Here is a 17,376-nt window from a genome sequence, read left to right on the forward strand (position 1 = left end):
TAATATCTCCAAGTTTGCAGACGACACAAAGCTGGGTGGGCGTGTGTGCTGTGAGGAGGGTGCCGAGAAACTCCAGTATGATTTGGACAGGTTGGGTGATTGGGCAGATGCATGGCAGATGCAGTATAATGTGGATAAATGCGAGGTTATCCACTTTGGTGGCAAAAACAGGAAGGCAGGTTATTATCTGAACGGCAATAGATTGGGAGAAGGGGAAGTGCAACGAGAGTTGGGTGTCCTTGTGCACCAGTCGCTGAAGGTAAGCATGCAGGTGCAGCAGGCAGTTAAGAAGGCAAATGGTATGTTGGCCTTCATAGCGAGAGGATTCGAGTACAGGAGCAAGGATGTCTTGCTGCAGTTGTACAGGGCCTTGGTGAGACCACAACTTGAATGTTGTGTGCAGTTTTGGTTGCCTTTATCTGAGGAAGGATGCCCTTGCCATGGAGGGAGTGTAGCGAAGATTCACCAGACTGATACCTGGGATGGCAGGACTGACGTATGAGGAGAGATTGGGTCGATTGGGCTTATACTCGCTGGAGTTTAGAAGCATGAGAGGGGATCTCATTGAAACTTATAAAATTCTAACAGGACTAGACAGACTAGATGCAGGAAGGCTGCTCCCGATGGCGGGGGAGTCCAGAACCAGGGGTCACAGTCTAAAGGGCCTAGAAATTGGGTTCTGGTCTTGCCAGGGCTGTAGCGCCAGAAAGTTTGCGCCAGCGGTAATGCGGCAGCGCCCGACAAAAATTCGGGTGCGCCGGGCCCAGACGGCGGCGGGCGCTAAAACCCTCCTTTAGCGCCTCAAAACGGGCGTGAACTTGGGTTTCCCGGCGCTAATCCCCCGCTGCGGCACCCGATGCGGTGCGGCAGGCGGGGGAACTGCAGGCCTCCTCCTCCTGTTAAGGAGGAGCTGCCTGCAGCCGACAACTGTCCGGCGGATTGACCCGACATCTGAGCCCGGCACCTCGGGGAAGTGCCGGGCTCGCATGAGACACTGATCAGGGCCGCGGGGGGGGAATGCAGGAGTCCGAGAAGGGAGGTGCGGGCAGGCGGCCGCCGGGAACGCGGCCGGCCGCCGCTCCACCTTTATGCGCCGGCGCACACTGGGGGAAGACTCTGTTGCCAGAGTCTTAGTTGCGCCTGCCACGGGCGAGGCGGGCGCAACTGAATTTCGGCTTGGGGCCGGGTTACCACGGCAACCGGGACGCTGCGCACACCGATGGCGTCATCGGTGCCGGCGCAGCGCTACCGGTCTACCGCCGCGGAAGGGCCCCAGGCAATTTAGGAACCGGCGCCAATTGCAGCGCTAGGCCCTCTAGCGCCGCAAAATCGGCGCTAAGGGCACTGAATTTCTAGGCCAAGGGGTAAGCCATTTAGGACAGAGATGAGGAGGAATTTCTTCACCCAGAGAGTGGTGCACCGGTGGAATTCTCTACCACAGAAGGCAGTTGAGGCCAATTAATTAAATATATTCAAGAAGGAGTTAGATATATTTCTTAAGGCTAAAGGGTTCAAGGGATATGGGGAGAAAGCAGGGACAGGGTACTGAATTTGGATGATCAGCCATGATCTCATTAAATAGCGGAGCAGGCTCGAGGGGCCGAATGGCCTACTCCTGCTCCTATCTTGTATGTTTCTATGTTATATTGGTTTAGCATAACTTCCTGGCTTTTGTACTCTAAGCCTCTATTTATAAAGCCCAAGATCCCATATGATTTATTAACTGCTTTGTTAACCTGTCCTGCCATCTTCAAAGATTTGTGCACAAACAACCCCAGGTCTCTCTGTTTTTGCACCCACTTTAAAATTGTACCATTTAGCTTGTATTTTCTCTCCTCATTCTTCCTACCAAAATGTATCACCTGACATTTTTCTGCGTTGAATTTCTTCTGCCATGTGTCCGCGTGTTTATGTCCTCTTGAAGTCTATTACTATCTTCCTCACTGTTTACTACACTTCCAACATTTGTGTCAGCTGCAAATTTTGAAATTGTGCAGTGTACCCAAAGTTCAATTCATTAATGTATATCAAAAACAGCAGTGGTCCTAGTACTGAACCTTGGGGACCTCCACTGTATACCTCACTCCAGTCCGAAAAGCAGCCATTCACCACAACTCTCTGTTTTCTACTCCTCAGATGCTGCTACTTATATCCCATAGGCTTCAATTTTGCTAACAAGCCTAATATGTGGTATTTTATCAAATGCCTTTTGAAAGTCCACCTACACACCATCAACTGCACCTCCCTCATCCACCCTCTCTGTTGCCTCATCAAAAAACTCAATCAAGTTAGTCAAACACGATTTGCCCTTAACAAATTCATGCTGGTTCTCCTTTATTAGTCCATGCTTGTCCAAGTGGCTGTTAAGTTTCTCCCGGATTATTGTTTCTAAAAGCTTCCCCCTACACTGTCGTTAAACTGACTGGTCTGTAATTGCCAGGTTTATCCTTCTCCCCTTTTTTGAATAAGGGTGTAACATTTGCAATCCTCCAGTCCTTTAGCTCCATCCCTGTATCTAAGGAGGATTAGAAGATTGGGGCCAGCACCTCCGCAATTTCTACCCTTACTTCTCTCAGCAACCTAGAATGGATCCCATCCGGACCGGGTGACTTATCTACTTTAAGTACTGCCAGCCTTTCTCGTACCTCCTATTTAACAATTTTTATCTCATCCAGTATCCCAGCAACCTCCTCGTTCACCGTAGCTTTGGCAAAGTCCTCTTCCTTGGTAAACACCGATACAAAGTACTCTTTTGGCACCTCAGCCATGCCGTCTGCCTCCACTAATAGATCTCTATTTTGGTCCTAATCGGCCCCACCACTCCTCTGACAACCCTTTTATTGTTAATATGCCTACAGAAGGCCATTGGATTCCCCTTTATGATAGCCGCCAATCTATTCTTGTACTCTCTCTTTTTCACTTCTCTGTACTTTTTATATTCAGCCTGATTCTCCCTTGTATTATCAAGCTGACATCTGTCATATGCCCCCTTTTTCTGCTTCATCCTACTCTCCAACTCCTTTGTCATCCAGGGAGCTCTGGCTTTGGTTGCCCTCCCTTTCCCCCTTGTGGGAATGTACCTGTGTGGAGTTTGCACATTCTCCCCGTGTTTGCGTGGGTTTCCTCCGGGTGCTCCGGTTTCCTCCCACAGTCCAAAGATGTGCGGGTTAGGTTGATTGGCTATGATAAAAATTGGCCCTTAGTGTTAGGGGGGATTAAATACGTGGGGTTACGGGGATAGGGCTTGGGTGGGATGGCTGTCGGTGTAGGGACCGGGTGCTAGGGTTTGGATGATCAGCCATGATCTCGTTGAATGGTGGAGCAGGCTCGAAGGGCCGAATGGCCTACTCCTGTTCCTATCTTCTATGTTTCTATGTTTTACCTCGACTGTACCCTCTTTAAAGGCTGCCATTGCTCCTCTGTACTTTTTATATGAAGCCTGATTCTCCCTTGTATTATCAAGCTGCTTTCTGCCACATGCCCCCTTTTTCTGCTAAATACGTTTGAATACCTCCCACTGTTTTTCTGCAGGTTTATCTGTTAACAGCTCAGCCTAATTTAACAAGTTCAGTTTACGTCTCATTCCTTCAAAGTCAGTCTAATTTATGTTTAAAAGCTTGGTTTGTGCATGATCTTTCTCTTTCTCAAACTTAATGTTAAACTCGATTAAGTTATGGTCACTGTTTGCAAGATGCTCCCTCACTGTCAGCTCTATTAATTAATACTGTCTCAATACTCATTATTTAATCTGGTATGGAAGACTGTTTTAAAATTAGTAACAAAGGGGTTTAGATTAAGTACTATTCCTAGAAGATTGAAGGGGAAAGTTAGAGGCATTTTTTCACCAGGGACATGGAGTGCTTTATCACAAGTGGCTATTGAGGCAAAGACCATCATATAATTTAAAATGGAATTGCATACCACCACAAGCACGACAGGCTGAATGGTCTCCTTCTGTGCTGTACTTCCCAGCATCAGTGTATCACTTTGTCTCTAATACTGTTGGATTATAATTGTAAGATGGCACACAGCAATGTTTCACTTCATTTATAAAGCTTAAGACACAAATGAAGAACAAGACAGATTTTTGGACCAACATCAAATAATAAGCTTGTGTGGCAGGGAAGGCAGAAAGGAATGAGAGACAGAGAGAAAGTGTGTGTTTGTGTGAGAGAGAGAGAGAGAGAAAGGGAAACAGCTAAAAAGAAAAAAGTGAACACGTACAATGTTGGAGAAAGACAGCAAGGGGCAGCAAAAACAGAGTGAGAGAGTACAAGACACAAACAGACAGACAGACGGGGAAAGGAGATGAGCAAACTCTCAGAGAAAGACAGATGCAGAAAGATGGGCATGTAGACAAAGGGAAAGCCACAATGAGACACAAAAATCACTATGGTCTGTCCCTGGTTCCACTTGATTTGAACGTACAGAAACCTTCTGCTGAACAAAAGATCTAGGCCTAGAAATACAGTGGGCCTTGCGCCCACTTAGCGCCTAAAGAGGTCTTCTGCGCCGGCGGGGTTGGTAGCGTGGAAATTGAGTGCAGCGTTAATGGCGGCGGTAGCCGGTAGCGCTGCGCCGGCACCGATGACGTAATCGGTGTGCGCAGCGCCCCGGTTCCGCCCCGATGCCGGCCCGACGCCCATATTCAGTTGCGGCCGCCTCTTCCGCAGCGGCCGCAAACAACGTTCGTGAAACACGGCCTTCATGCAGCGTTAGTGGGGCGCATAAAGGTGGAGGTGCAGCCGGCCGCTTTTTCGGCGGCCGCCTGCCCGCACCACCCTCCCCGGCCTCCTACACCACCCCCCCCGCGGCATTGGTGGCTGATTCCCGCGAGCCCGGCACTTCTCCGTGGTGCCGGGCTCATTTGCCGGCAGAATCCAGCGGCGATCTCACGGCTGCAGGCAGCTCCTCCTTAAGAGAAGGAGGAGGCCTGCAGTACCCCAGCCTGCCGCACCGCATCGGGTGGCGCAGCGGCAGCTGGAGCGCTGAAATTCACTTTCAGCGCCCCAAGCGGAGGCAGGCACACCCTGGAACAGCACCCGGTTCCGACTTGGGGCGCTAAAAGTGAATTTCTGGCGGGCGCAACGGGCTCCGGGCGCTGCGCAAACTTTTGGGCGCAACTGAGCTGGCGGGGCCATACCGAATTTCTAGGCCCATATTTACTAATAGGTATGGCTATCAGCTCAAATAACAATAAAATATTAGTATAGCAAGACACAAGAATGTACAGTTCTGTTTAACTGCAGACAATATTGCTACTGCAATCTCTACTAAAGGTTTTCATCCAGTTCTAATAAAAATGTATGGTCAAGAATTACCGATTGACAAGTTCTGTAATAATATCTGAAATGGGCATGCTCTATTCAATTTATCCCACCTCGGTCTTTAACCAAACTGGTCACATCACTCCACTGAATGTTTCCAATAATTTTATTGGCAACCTAAAGTTATATTGCTACTTTTAGGGGAAAAATATACTTTTATTTCTTCAATCTTAAAAATAGAGGATTTTAACTTTTACCACTTCAGTGAAAAATGCACACTTTCTGAATATAATTTTAATATTTTATATGGGATTGTGTTCATCACTTGTCTGTAAACATTCATGTTAACAAAGCTAGTGCAGATTTTGTCTCAAGCCATAAAATGTATAATTTTGTTTGCAGAGTGCTTTTTAAAAAAAAAAATTAACCGCTCCACAATTTCTGAAAAACTGCGTGAGCATCTAGGAAGTTAAACCTCAAGTAGCAGCCGACAGGATGTTAAGCTGAGGAGAGGCGCATTGTATCTCAAACCTTTGGTTACAGCAGTAAACTGCAAACTGCTGACAAGAAATAGATCCCCATTACCAATAATTCGAGCACTTGGGCACTGACAGTGGCTCTGATCATCTGCCTCCCTGAAAGGAGGGTGTTTCCTGCTGTTGAGAAGGCTACGGATTCCACATTTAGTGCCATGTGCATTGATGTGGTTCCCAGCAGCTGCACACTGACACTTTTTATTCTGGTAAACCACATTTTTAAAGCTCACGAGAAAATGTTTGTTATGTCTGTCAAAGAGGCAGAATCACTTTTTTTCCCTCCCCCCCACCCCCCCGGCTCTCTGCAGACCACAGTTTAACAACTGTCAAAACCCACATAAACTCCTGGCAATTAAAGGTAAACTCCTCAATCAATAACACTTACGCAGATGATTGTAATAGTTTTAATTTATTACAACTCTTAAACTCAAGTTTTTCCGTAGCTCACCAACAAAAAAGAAAAGCTTTTATGTCCCAAATCATTTTCAGTTCAATTGTGAGGTGAACAAGAGCGTTCATGAATCTACATGGCCTTGCATGGCTGTAGGACTGTTTGGCAACATTAAACGCTGGGTAGCACAATGAATAGGTGTACGGGGTCAAGTCCAAATCATTGACAGGAACAAATCGTCAGAAAAGAAAATCATATCACATGACGTTTAAAAAAAAAAGACCTTATCCACAACTTGGTGTCACGTATGCCTGGTAATGTTGTGATTGGAGCGAGCGGTGGGTAAATCACAACTGATCGTCGCGTCATCAAGCTTGGGATGGGGTGGGAGTGGGGGGGTGGGTGAGGGAGATGGAGTGGGGGGTGGGTGAGGGAGAATGAACCATGTTTTCAGCTCCCGATCACCACACAGTGACTCTGTTGGAAACTGTCTCTGTGTGAACATTGGTCAAGGGAACACGAATGGACTCAGCAGGGATGTCCTAATGGTTGAGTAATCTTCTCTCACTCACTGCTCAGGCTGACTTATAAAAAAAGTGACCACTTGGGTGAGGACAGACTGGTGTCTGTGTAACTTTATTCCAATGTTGAATTACGTCCTTCAAGAAAGAAGGGAAGGAAGCCAGAACAAAACACACTACTATTTTAATACCATTCTCTGACTATCGGACTAATTTATTTAGCAGTGCTGCTGAAGTTACACTGAAACAGCTATAACTCTCAATTTCACTGGAAGTAGAAGCAATGTGGAATAAATAAAAATGAGTACAACAGAAGATAAAGGCCTTCAAATTATGCATAGGGGTAAGATTTTAACTATCGGGTGGCTGACCGGCACATCACCCCATAGTGCTGGCGGGAGGCCTGGTCCATTTCAAAGGCCAGGCCTCACTAACATAAGCATACTGGGCTGTAGTAGATTTGAATGGAAATTAAAATCAGGCGGTTTCTATAAACAGTGGCCAATCTGCAACTAAAGTTTGACATCCAAATGGCAAGTTGAAAAAGTTGAAGCCTTGGACAGTTTCATTACTGGTGCTTGTAGTCTACAAGTCCACTGTTAATAGTTTTAGCAATGTCTTTTTACTGAAATTACAGACAGTAATGAAATTCAGCATAAATCTAAAGGTACATTTTCTTCTGTGGGTAAAGTTAAATAAAAATGATTTGACCAAGTTATTATAAAGCAATTACAATTTAGTGGGAAAATATTTCTTTAGCTTCACACGCAGAGGAAAATACACCTTCTTATTTCCTCTAACTCAGCATTCTGGTTTTTGAATATGCTTTTTGAGCTCGTGGCTGCAACAAATTCCACCCCGTGTCTCCCTTTAATTGTATGCTTATAGTAAGCGTACCTACCATTCCCTTCTGTACTTGATGAAGAATCATAAAGGTACCAAGCCATTGTAGCTAGAAAAACTTCATTGGACATTCGACCTCTACCACCTAGAAGGACAAGGGCAGCAGGTGCATGGGAACACCACCACCTCCAAGTTCCCCTCCAAGTCACACACCATCCTGACTTGGAAATACATCGAAATATATCGCCATTCCTTCATTTGTCACTAGGTCATAATCCTGGAACTCCCTCCCTAACAGCACTATGGGAGGACCTTCATCTCAAGAAGGTGGTGGTAAGCCACTGCCGTCTGTAAGAGCAATTAGGGTTGGGCAATAAATGCTGGTCTTGCCAGCGACGCCCACTTCCCAGGAATAAATGTTAAAAAATTATACGGCAGATAGTCCAATATAATATTTTCTTAGCAAGTCAGCATCAGAGAATGAATGAAGACTGGCATTTATAGATATAAATACTGATTTAAGACTAATTACACAGACCCTTTATGAAAATATATTTATTTCATTTGCATATACTTAGCATGTGGATCTAAATGAAAACATAATTTTCTTTCAGCATCAATCATCTGCGTCAGGTAGTAAATTGAACAGCACATTCGTCAAAAATGTCAAACTCATTTTTGATGCAAAATGCAGATAGAAGAAATGGTTGAATATTTCTTGTTAAATATAGCTTTCATTAGCCTTAATAACTGCAGCACAGGATACTACAACTATTAAATGCATTTAATAAAAAACAAGTATGTCCCTTTTAGATCCTTGTGCAAAACCACAACAGCAGGGAAGATTCACTCTATAACACGCTGTGATTTGTTTATTATATATATATATATATATAATGGCACCTTTTTGAACTGTTTCTAATTTAACAACGAAGACATAAATTACATATAACCTGACCATACTGAATGTCCACTTTTGAGTAAAGGGGGATATATAATTAACTAATTCAGAGACCAAGGAGCTGACAGCTTCAGGACTGTGGATGGGACAAGCCACAGCAAGAGATACCACCAACATACTTCTGCCAACACTTGAAGTCACGAGCAAACTCGTGCTGCTTTTTAGACAACAAACCGCAGTAATAAATGGACGAATAAACATCAGTGCCGAGATTTGTGCCAGTCTTGTCACCATCTGGAAGAGGTGTCTTGCATTAGTAATGATTCACAGTGGCTGCATTATAAAATGCCCCCTTGTTCTAGATTCCCTCACCAGAGGAAATAGCTTCTCTGTATCTACCCTATCGAATCCTTTTATAATTTTAAACATGGCAATTAAATCATCTCTCCGCCTTCTAAACTCAAGGGAATACAAGCCAAGTTTATGCAACTTGTCCTCATAACCTAAAAGCCCCGGTACCATTCTAGTGAATCTGCACTGTACCCCCTTTAAGGCCAATATATCCTTCCTGAGATGCAGTGCCCAGAACTGATTGTAGTGTTTCAGATGAGGTCTGACTAAGGCATCATATAGGTAAGTGTTAAAGGAAGAGTAAATAACTGAATACTTACATTTTGATCCATGGTTAATTTACTTAGCACCTTCTTTCCCCTCTGCATTCAATTCCCACTCTCACCAAGTTCCCATTTTTAACGTCCTCGCTCCAGTTACCAGCTCACTCCGTGGGCCAGCTCACACTGCTATGCTCTCTGCTCTCACAGGTATTTACCCTGTTTCAGGAAGGAAACCTGCCATCCTTACCCGGCCTGGCCTATATGTGACTCCAATCCCACACCAACGTGGCTGACTCTTAACTGCCCTCTGAAGTGGCCTAGCAAGCCACTCCGTTGCATCAAACCACTAACAGCAGTTGAAAATGGCAGCCCACCACCCCTTCTCAGGGCAACTAGGTGTGGGCAATCAGTGACGGCCTTGTCAGCAACAGCCACATCCCAAGAGAGAATTAAGAAACAAACGCAGGTTGCAATTGCATCGCTGCTAAAAATGGAATTGTTGCTGCACCACAACTTGCAGAACACATGTACTACACATTCTCTTAAACCAAGAAAAAATATTTTGCAAGATAAAAGAGTAGAGCATATTCAAAATCTGAAAGAAGAAAGTGCTACTTATATAGCTTTCAAACCTGCACGATAGGGTGTCCCCCACCAGATGCCTTTACAGCTCCACGACTGCCCTCTGTCTCATAATGTGCTCTGTGATGCGATTTAGGTTGCACCTGAATCTCAAGCTCATATGGTCCTGAATGGGATGGCAATTGCCAGTCAAGGGAAGGCAAAGAAGGGCTAAGGAGAAGGAAATACATTAAATTTAGTGATCTTACAAATTTGCTTTAACCATGCCAAAATAACTTAATATATAAAGCCTTAAGTATTTTACATACAAATGATTATAATCAATATTATATTATGAATAGTTAACCAACACCTGTGTAATATATAGCCAGAGGTTCTTTGAGCGTCATTGGAAATAATCATTTATTTTAATCAATTGAGGAGCAAGGTACTAGTCGCACATCAAGCTATACCACTTGGTCAGGACTGGATTTCTTTAAAACTTTCAGCAATTAGTATCACAATAAATTTTATTTTAAGAAGTATTAAGCAGTTTTAACTATTATAAATGATCGTCCCATTACAATGGAGCATATAAAGGGTTATCTTTCAATCATATCGGTATGTTTACTAGAGTATTACTTTGCATTACTAGGTAAAGGTAAGGCCCTATGTACTTCATTTCCTGTAGCCTAGATTATAGTTGCTCTACATATGGATCTTGTGCTTGTTCTCAATGATCCCTTAGCTCTGTGTCTGAATGTATGTAAAGCGACCAACTTCTTTAAAAACCGGCAATGCCCCAAACTACTTGAAGACATGCAAGGTGAATCATTTAGCGGATGACTAAGCAACTTCTACATTATATATAGAACATTATTAAAATGGGCAGTGATATAAGCAAACAACATGATGCAAATATGAGAAGCTCCATCATTCACATTTGCTCCCTTGATTCACTACATGGCGCGCACAGGCTCATTTTCTACTGGAATGTTTTTATTGATTGGAAAGAGAAAAAAAATGGATATTTACTAGGATTTTTTTAAATATCAGCCACCTTTACAGTAGGTTATAATTCTCATTGTATGAATGCTTCATTTTGTGTGATTTGGAGTTAAGATAAGTTTGTTTCTCGTGTTAAATGAAGATGAATATAATCCTTTCAAATCCAACACAAAATTACGATGCTAACTCATTGAAAAGGCACTTCAAAACTTTGATGTAAAAACATGACTTAAGATATTTTGGTTTCAGATTTTAAAATGATTCCTAACAAGTTTTTAATGATTTTCCTCCTAAAATTGACATTTAACAACCCACAACATTTTTGTAGGGCTCGCAAAATGTGGTTCTGTAAACCTCTTTCAACTATACTTGGAGATGGTATCAGATGCTTTCTACTTTATATTCTTTAATTTCTTCTTCAATATGCCATTAAAATGTATTAAAATATTTCTGTAACCCAAGCAAAGTGAGAAAAATATGTTCAAAAATAAACCTCTATAAATCAATAAAAAAAGAAAACAGGTATAAAAAGTTTTTACTAAGTATTTGTCACCTTGAATTTTCACCCAGAAAGGGCAAAATAACATTTTCCTCTAACTAATCTAGTCTCATCTTTTTTATAAATGAAAATTGAAAATTTCCCAGGAAATTTAATTTTTAAAAAGGCTAATAATATCTGTACCATAAAATGCAAGATACGCCCATCAATGTAGCTTTGATAAGGTCTGATAGGAATCAAGATCATTTTAGAACAGCCAATTTCAATATTAACCACAAATAGTTGGGAGGTACAAGATCATTTTCATATTCATCCTTCAATTTCTGGTGATCTTTTGGCCAAATTTCATTCTTTCATTTTTAATGAACTTCCCAGATTAATGTATTCTCAAGCCAAGGTATGAGCTGTGGAGCGGATGATTTGGAGGGTGAAGAGGAATCTTTTAACACAAATAGATACCAGAATCAAGGGGGTGAATTTCCACGGCGGTTTTCCCAATCGTCCTGTGTAACTTTGGCAGAAGAGCCTGCTGAATCCCCAGAAAAATGTCGTAAACAGCATTTCCACGGCTCTTCCCTTGAAGTTATAGTGGACAAGCAGGAGAACCTAGCAGAAATACATCCTCTAAATGTCTACGTGAGAACCAGCACCTAATGGATACACTCTAGAATCCTCAAGGAAACAGGAGGGGAAATAGTCTGTGATAGTTCGAATAATTTTGTCAGTGAATGAGTTTATGGTCTCTGATTATTTACTGAGAAGGAAGCCTGTAACTTTTTTTAAATTACAAAGTAAAATATTGAGCAACTTTTCTTAGTAATTCATCCTGCATCGGGGGCATAACCTTAAAATGAGAGCTATGTTGAGATACCGCGGCAAACGTGGGAGTCGAAACCAGAGCTATTGAAAACACAACTGTTTTATTCTAACCACATGGCAAACAGGAACTAGAAAAGCCCGCGCATCCACTTAAATACTTCCCAGACAGGAAGTGCTCCCGGCAGCCTGTCCCTGCGGGAAACAAGTTGCTGGAGGAAAGGGCCTCCGGCTGGGGGCTTCTGCTTAGACTGTCCGTGCCGCCGTGAGCGGATTATGTCCAGTGGTGGCGTGTCGCCACAGAGCTCCCCCCAGAATCCGCTTAGGAGGAGTGGACGAGTCGTGACGGTGGTCTAATGGTTCTGCCGCAGCGGCTCTGAGTGGTCGCCGGTCTAGTTGGTTGGGTCGGGCGGTTCGCCGCCGGCTGTGCTGGCTTGCCGGGGGGACGGCCTCTAGTTGGAGGCTGGGCCACGGGGACCTGTTCCCCTGGTTCTGTGTGTGCTGGTTTCAGCCGGTCGATGGAGACTGTGTCGACCCTGTCGCCGAGTCGCAGCTTGAAGACCTTGTCCCCGGTTTGTAGTACCTCGTACGGTCCGTCGTACGGGGGTCGCAGGGGCCCGCGGTGCGCGTCGTGTCGCACGAAGACGAAGCGCGCCTGCTGTAAATTTGGCGGGACGTGAGGTGCGAGTTCGCCGTGTCGGTTGACCGGAAGTGGGGCGAACTGCTGAGCGGAAGAGAAAGAGTTGAGCCGCTGCTGTTCGGCCGACCAAGGCTTGTTAGGCTCCGGGAGGAATTCGCCTGGGACGCGCAGCGGTTGTCCGTAGATTAACTCCGCTGCCGAGGACTGGAGGTCTTCCTTGACCGCGGTGTGTAGGCCGAGTAGCACCCACGGTAGGCGGTCAGTCCAGGTACTGTCCTGCAGGCCGGCGCGGAGTGAGGCCTTGAGTGACCTGTGGAAGCGTTCACAAAGCCCGTTGGCCTGCGGGTGGTACGCCGTGGTGCGGTGGAGCGTCACCCCGAGGTTGCGTGCTGTGGCCGTCCAGAGTTCGGAGGTGAACTGGGCGCCTCTGTCGGAGGTTATGTCGGCCGGTACGCCGAACCTCGCAACCCAGGTGTTAACGAATGCCCTGGCGATGTCGGCTGTGGTGGTGGAGGTCAGCGGCACTGCCTCAGGCCAGCGTGTGTAGCGGTCGACCATCGTGAGGAGATAAGTTTGGCCTTGCGATGGCGGCAGGGGACCGACGATGTCGACGTGTACGTGGTCGAAGCGGCGGCTGGGTACCTCGAAGTCTCCCAGGGGTGCTTTGGTGTGCAGCTGTACCTTAGCCCGTTGGCAGGCGAGGCAGGAGGTGGCCCAAGTCCGAACATCTCTGCTGAGGCCGCGCCAGACGAAGCGCTTGGAGAGGAGTTTGACCGATGCGCGGGAACCCGGGTGAGAGAGCCCGTGGAGCGCGTCGAAAACGCGGCGGCGCCAGGTCTCAGGGACGACCGGCCTGGGTTGGCCGAGTGAGACGTCGCAAGTGACTGCCGTGGCTTCGGGCCCGTGCGCGACCTTGGCTAGGCGTAGCCCTGGCAGGCTGGTAGCCGCCGAGAGGAGGTCTGGGTCTGTGAGCTGGGCCGCTGCTAGTTGTGCGTAGTCGACCGCGAGGTGATTCGCACAGACGGCGGGACGGGAAAGGCAGTCGGCGACCACGTTGTCTCTACCGGAGACGTGCTGGATGTCCGTAGTAAACTCAGACACGGCCGCGAGCTGGCGTTGCTGCCTAGCGGACCAGGGTTCGGTGTGCTTGGCCATCGCGTACGTGAGTGGCTTGTGGTCCACATACGCGGTGAAGTGGCGGCCTTCCAAGAGGATCCTGAAATGGCGGACCGACAGGTGGAGCGCGAGAAGCTCGCGGTCGAAAGTGGAGTATTTGACCTCCGGGTGGCGCAGTTGGCGGCTGTAGAAGGCAAGTGGCTGCCACGCGCCATTGACCCACTGCTCGAACACGGCCCCGACCGCGTGGTCGGAGGCGTCGGTGGTGAGCGCGACCCGGGCATCGGCCTTCGGGTGCGCGAGCAGAGTGGCGTCGGCGAGCGCGTTTTTGGTGGCGTCGAAGGCGGCTGCCGTGTCAGTGGTCCAGGCTACGTCCATCTTGCCGGATTTTCCTCGGAGGGAGTCGTATAGGGGCTTCATGAGGGCTGCAGCTCTGGGGATGAACCTGTTGTAGAAGTTCACCATCCCGAGGAACTCTTGGAGGCCCTTGATGGTTGTGGGGCGGGGAAATTGCTGGACGGCCTGCACCTTGTTGGGCAGGGGGACGGCCCCAGCAGGGGTGATGTGGTGACTGAGAAAATCGATCTCGGTGAGGCCGAATTGGCACTTCGCCGGGCTGAGGATGAGCCCGTGTTGGGCTAGGCGCCCGAACAGGATGCGAAGGTGTTCGAGGTGTTCCTGTTTGGAGGAGCTGGCCACGAGAATGTCGTCTAGATAGACGAATAGGAAGTTCAGGTCCCGGAGGACTGAGTCCATAAGGCGCTGGAAAGCCTGTGCTGCATTCTTGAGGCCGAAGAGCATCCTCAGGAACTCGAACAGGCCGAATGGGGTGATGACGGCCGTTTTGGGGATGTCCGCGGGGTGTACGGGGACTTGGTGGTAACCGCGCACCACGTCGACTTTGGAAAAGACGGTTCGTCCGGCCAGTCGGGCCGAGAAGTCCTGGATGTGTGGCACCGGGTATCGATCGGGGGTGGTGGCGTCGTTGAGGCGGCGGTAGTCCCCGCAAGGGCGCCAGCCTCCGCCGGGCTTGGGGGCGATGTGGAGGGGCGAGGCCCAAGGGCTGCTGGAGCGGCGGATGATGCCGAGTTGTTCCATGGTGGCGAACTCGGCCCGCGCGATTTCCAGCTTGGCCGGGTTGAGTCTGCGGGCGTGGGCAGAAACTGGGGGGCCGGTGGTGGGGATATAGTGTTCCACACCGTGCTTTGCGGCTTTGGCCGAAAAGGTCGGGTTAGTGAGGGCGGGAAACTCAGCTAGGAGTGCCGAGTAGTCGTCCGTGGCGTTGGCGAGGCAGTAGGTTGTCAGGCCGGCCGAACGGGCCGGGGTAAAGGCGCTGGGGATGGGGGCCATAGTGTTGATGTCGACGAGGCGGTGCCTCGGAATGTCGACGAGGAGGCCGTGGGCGCGTAGGAAGTCGGCGCCGATGAGTGGGCAGAGGACCTTGGCTGTGAGGAACTCCCAGCGGTAGCGGCGGCCCGCGAGGTCGATCGTGACCATGCGGGTGCCATATGTGCGGGTGGCAGAGCCATTGGCTGCAGCCAGTGTGATACCCCGTGTGCCGCGTTGGATCTCGAGGGCGGAGGCGGGGGTGATGCTGTGCTGGGCCCCTGTGTCGCACAGGAATCGGCGGTTGGTTCTGTCGTCAGTGACGTACAGTAGGGGCTCCTTCTGCCCCGCGGCCATCGCGGGGGCCGGTGCGGGGGGGGTTTTGAAGGTACACAGCGGCGTGCAGCGTTGAGCCCTAGCGCCAAAACGGGTGTGGTAGTAGCAGTGACCCGGAGTGGTAGGGCGGTCGGGCCTAACGGGCCGGGAAGGCCGCGTGGTCGTTGCCGTGAGGTCGGGCGCGACGTCGCGAGCGGCCTGTGCAGAGAGCAGCCGGTCGGCCTTTTCGGCTATATCATTCAGGTCCGTGGAGCCAGACTCCACAATGAGCGGGCAGATGCTGGCGGGGAGCTGCCGAATGAAAAGCGTGCGAAAAAGGGCGCCGGGATTTTTGTCGTCTGAGAGGGACAGCATGTGGGAGAGCAGGTCTGATGGTGAAGTGTCACCAAGGCCGGGGAGGTCCAGGAGTTGGCAGTGGCGCTGGTAAGAGGACGTTTGAAATTTTTTAAGTAGCGCAGCCTTCAGATGTTCGTACTTGCCATCCGTTGGTGGATCCTGCAGCGCTGCCCAAACCTTGGGGACTGTAGCGTAGGTGAGCGAGGCGACGAGGTAGTCGTACTTCGTGGCGTCGACTGTAATGCCTTTCAGCCGGAATCTGGACTCAGCTTGAACGAACCAGGCTTCGGCGAGGTTCTCCCAAAAGTCTGGTAATTTAACCGTGACTGCGTTTGTATCCGCCATGCTAGCTTAGGATTCGTCCTGAGCGTCGGGGTCACCAGTGTTGAGATACCGCGGCAAACGTGGGAGTCGAGACCAGAGCTATTGAAAACACAACTGTTTTATTCTAACCACATGGCAAACAGGAACTAGAAAAGCCCGCGCATCCACTTAAATACTTCCCAGGCAGGAAGTGCTCCCGGCAGCCTGTCCCTGCGGGAAACAAGTTGCTGGAGGAAAGGGCCCCCGGCTGGGGGCTTCTGCTTAGACTGTCCGTGCCGCCGTGAGCGGATTATGTCCAGTGGTGGCGTGTCGCCACAGCTAGGCCATTCAGGGGTGATGTTGTGGCGACACGCCACCACTGGACATAATCCGCTCACGGCGGCACGGACAGTTTAAGCAGACGCCCCCAGCCGGGGGCCCTTTCCTCCAGCAACTTGTTTCCCGCAGGGACAGGCTGCCGGGAGCACTTCCTGCCTGGGGAGTATTTAAGTGGATGCGCGGGCTTTTCCAGTTTCTCTTTGCCCTGAGGTAGAATAAAAGCAGTTGTGTTTTACTAGCTCTGGTCTCGACTCCCACGTTTGCCGCGGTATCTCAACAATGTCAGGAAGCACTCCCTCACACAAAGGGTAGTGGAAATCTGGAACTCTCTTCCCCAAAATGCTGTTGAATTGAAAATGTCAAAACTGAGATTGATAGATTTTTTGTTAAGCAAGGGTATTAAGTGTTATGGAACCACGGCGAGTAGATGGAGTTAAGATACAGATCAGCCACGATCTAACTGAATGGTGGAACAAGCTTGAGAGGCTGAATAGCCTACGCCTGTTCCATTGTTCTTCTGACTTTCCAGCATCATCATGCTCAGTCACGGTTCAGTGATATAATTCATGTTCTGATTTGTTCAGAACATAAGAATATATTGTACAAGAAAAGGCCATTCAGCCTATCAAGCCCACTCTTTAACATGAATGATATCACTGAACCGGTAGTGAGCACGATGATGCTGGTGAGTCATAAGATCAATACAAGATTGATTCCTTCTCCAAGAAAAGTTGCTCAATATTTTTCTTTGTAATTAAAGGAAAGCTTCTTAGAAATAAGCAGGAAATCAGTGACCTACAACTCATTTACTGACAAAATTATTTACAAAACAGGAAGTTCAATATTTCAAAGGAATCCCCAATGAACTGTTCAAGACAGGAGGCACTGAAGTTATTGGCCTGGATTTTGCAGTAAAAGTAACGGAGAGGCCATCAGCGCTCACCGTTATTAAAGTGTAAATCGGACAGCAACTTCCAGCGACCGCACATCAGCAGCTAAACACAGAAATCAAGGCATTGCTGT

General features: G+C 48.1%; 1 protein-coding gene across 2 annotated transcripts in view; it reads right to left on the bottom strand.

Annotated features, from left to right (window-relative positions):
• Positions 1–17,376, bottom strand: part of nfatc1 (nuclear factor of activated T cells 1) — a 327,855-nt gene that overhangs the window by 285,188 nt on the left and 25,291 nt on the right. For both annotated transcript variants that reach the window (XM_085993629.1, XM_085993628.1), the window contains exon 3: positions 9,706–9,865. In XM_085993629.1, coding sequence (XP_085849755.1) covers positions 9,706–9,865 — 160 coding nt within the window. The remainder of the gene's footprint in view (positions 1–9,705; positions 9,866–17,376) is intronic.

This window comes from Somniosus microcephalus, chromosome 7, assembly GCF_052327205.1.
Source record: "Somniosus microcephalus isolate GS21.2 chromosome 7, FLI_Smic_1.0, whole genome shotgun sequence".
Lineage (NCBI taxonomy): Eukaryota > Metazoa > Chordata > Chondrichthyes > Squaliformes > Somniosidae > Somniosus > Somniosus microcephalus.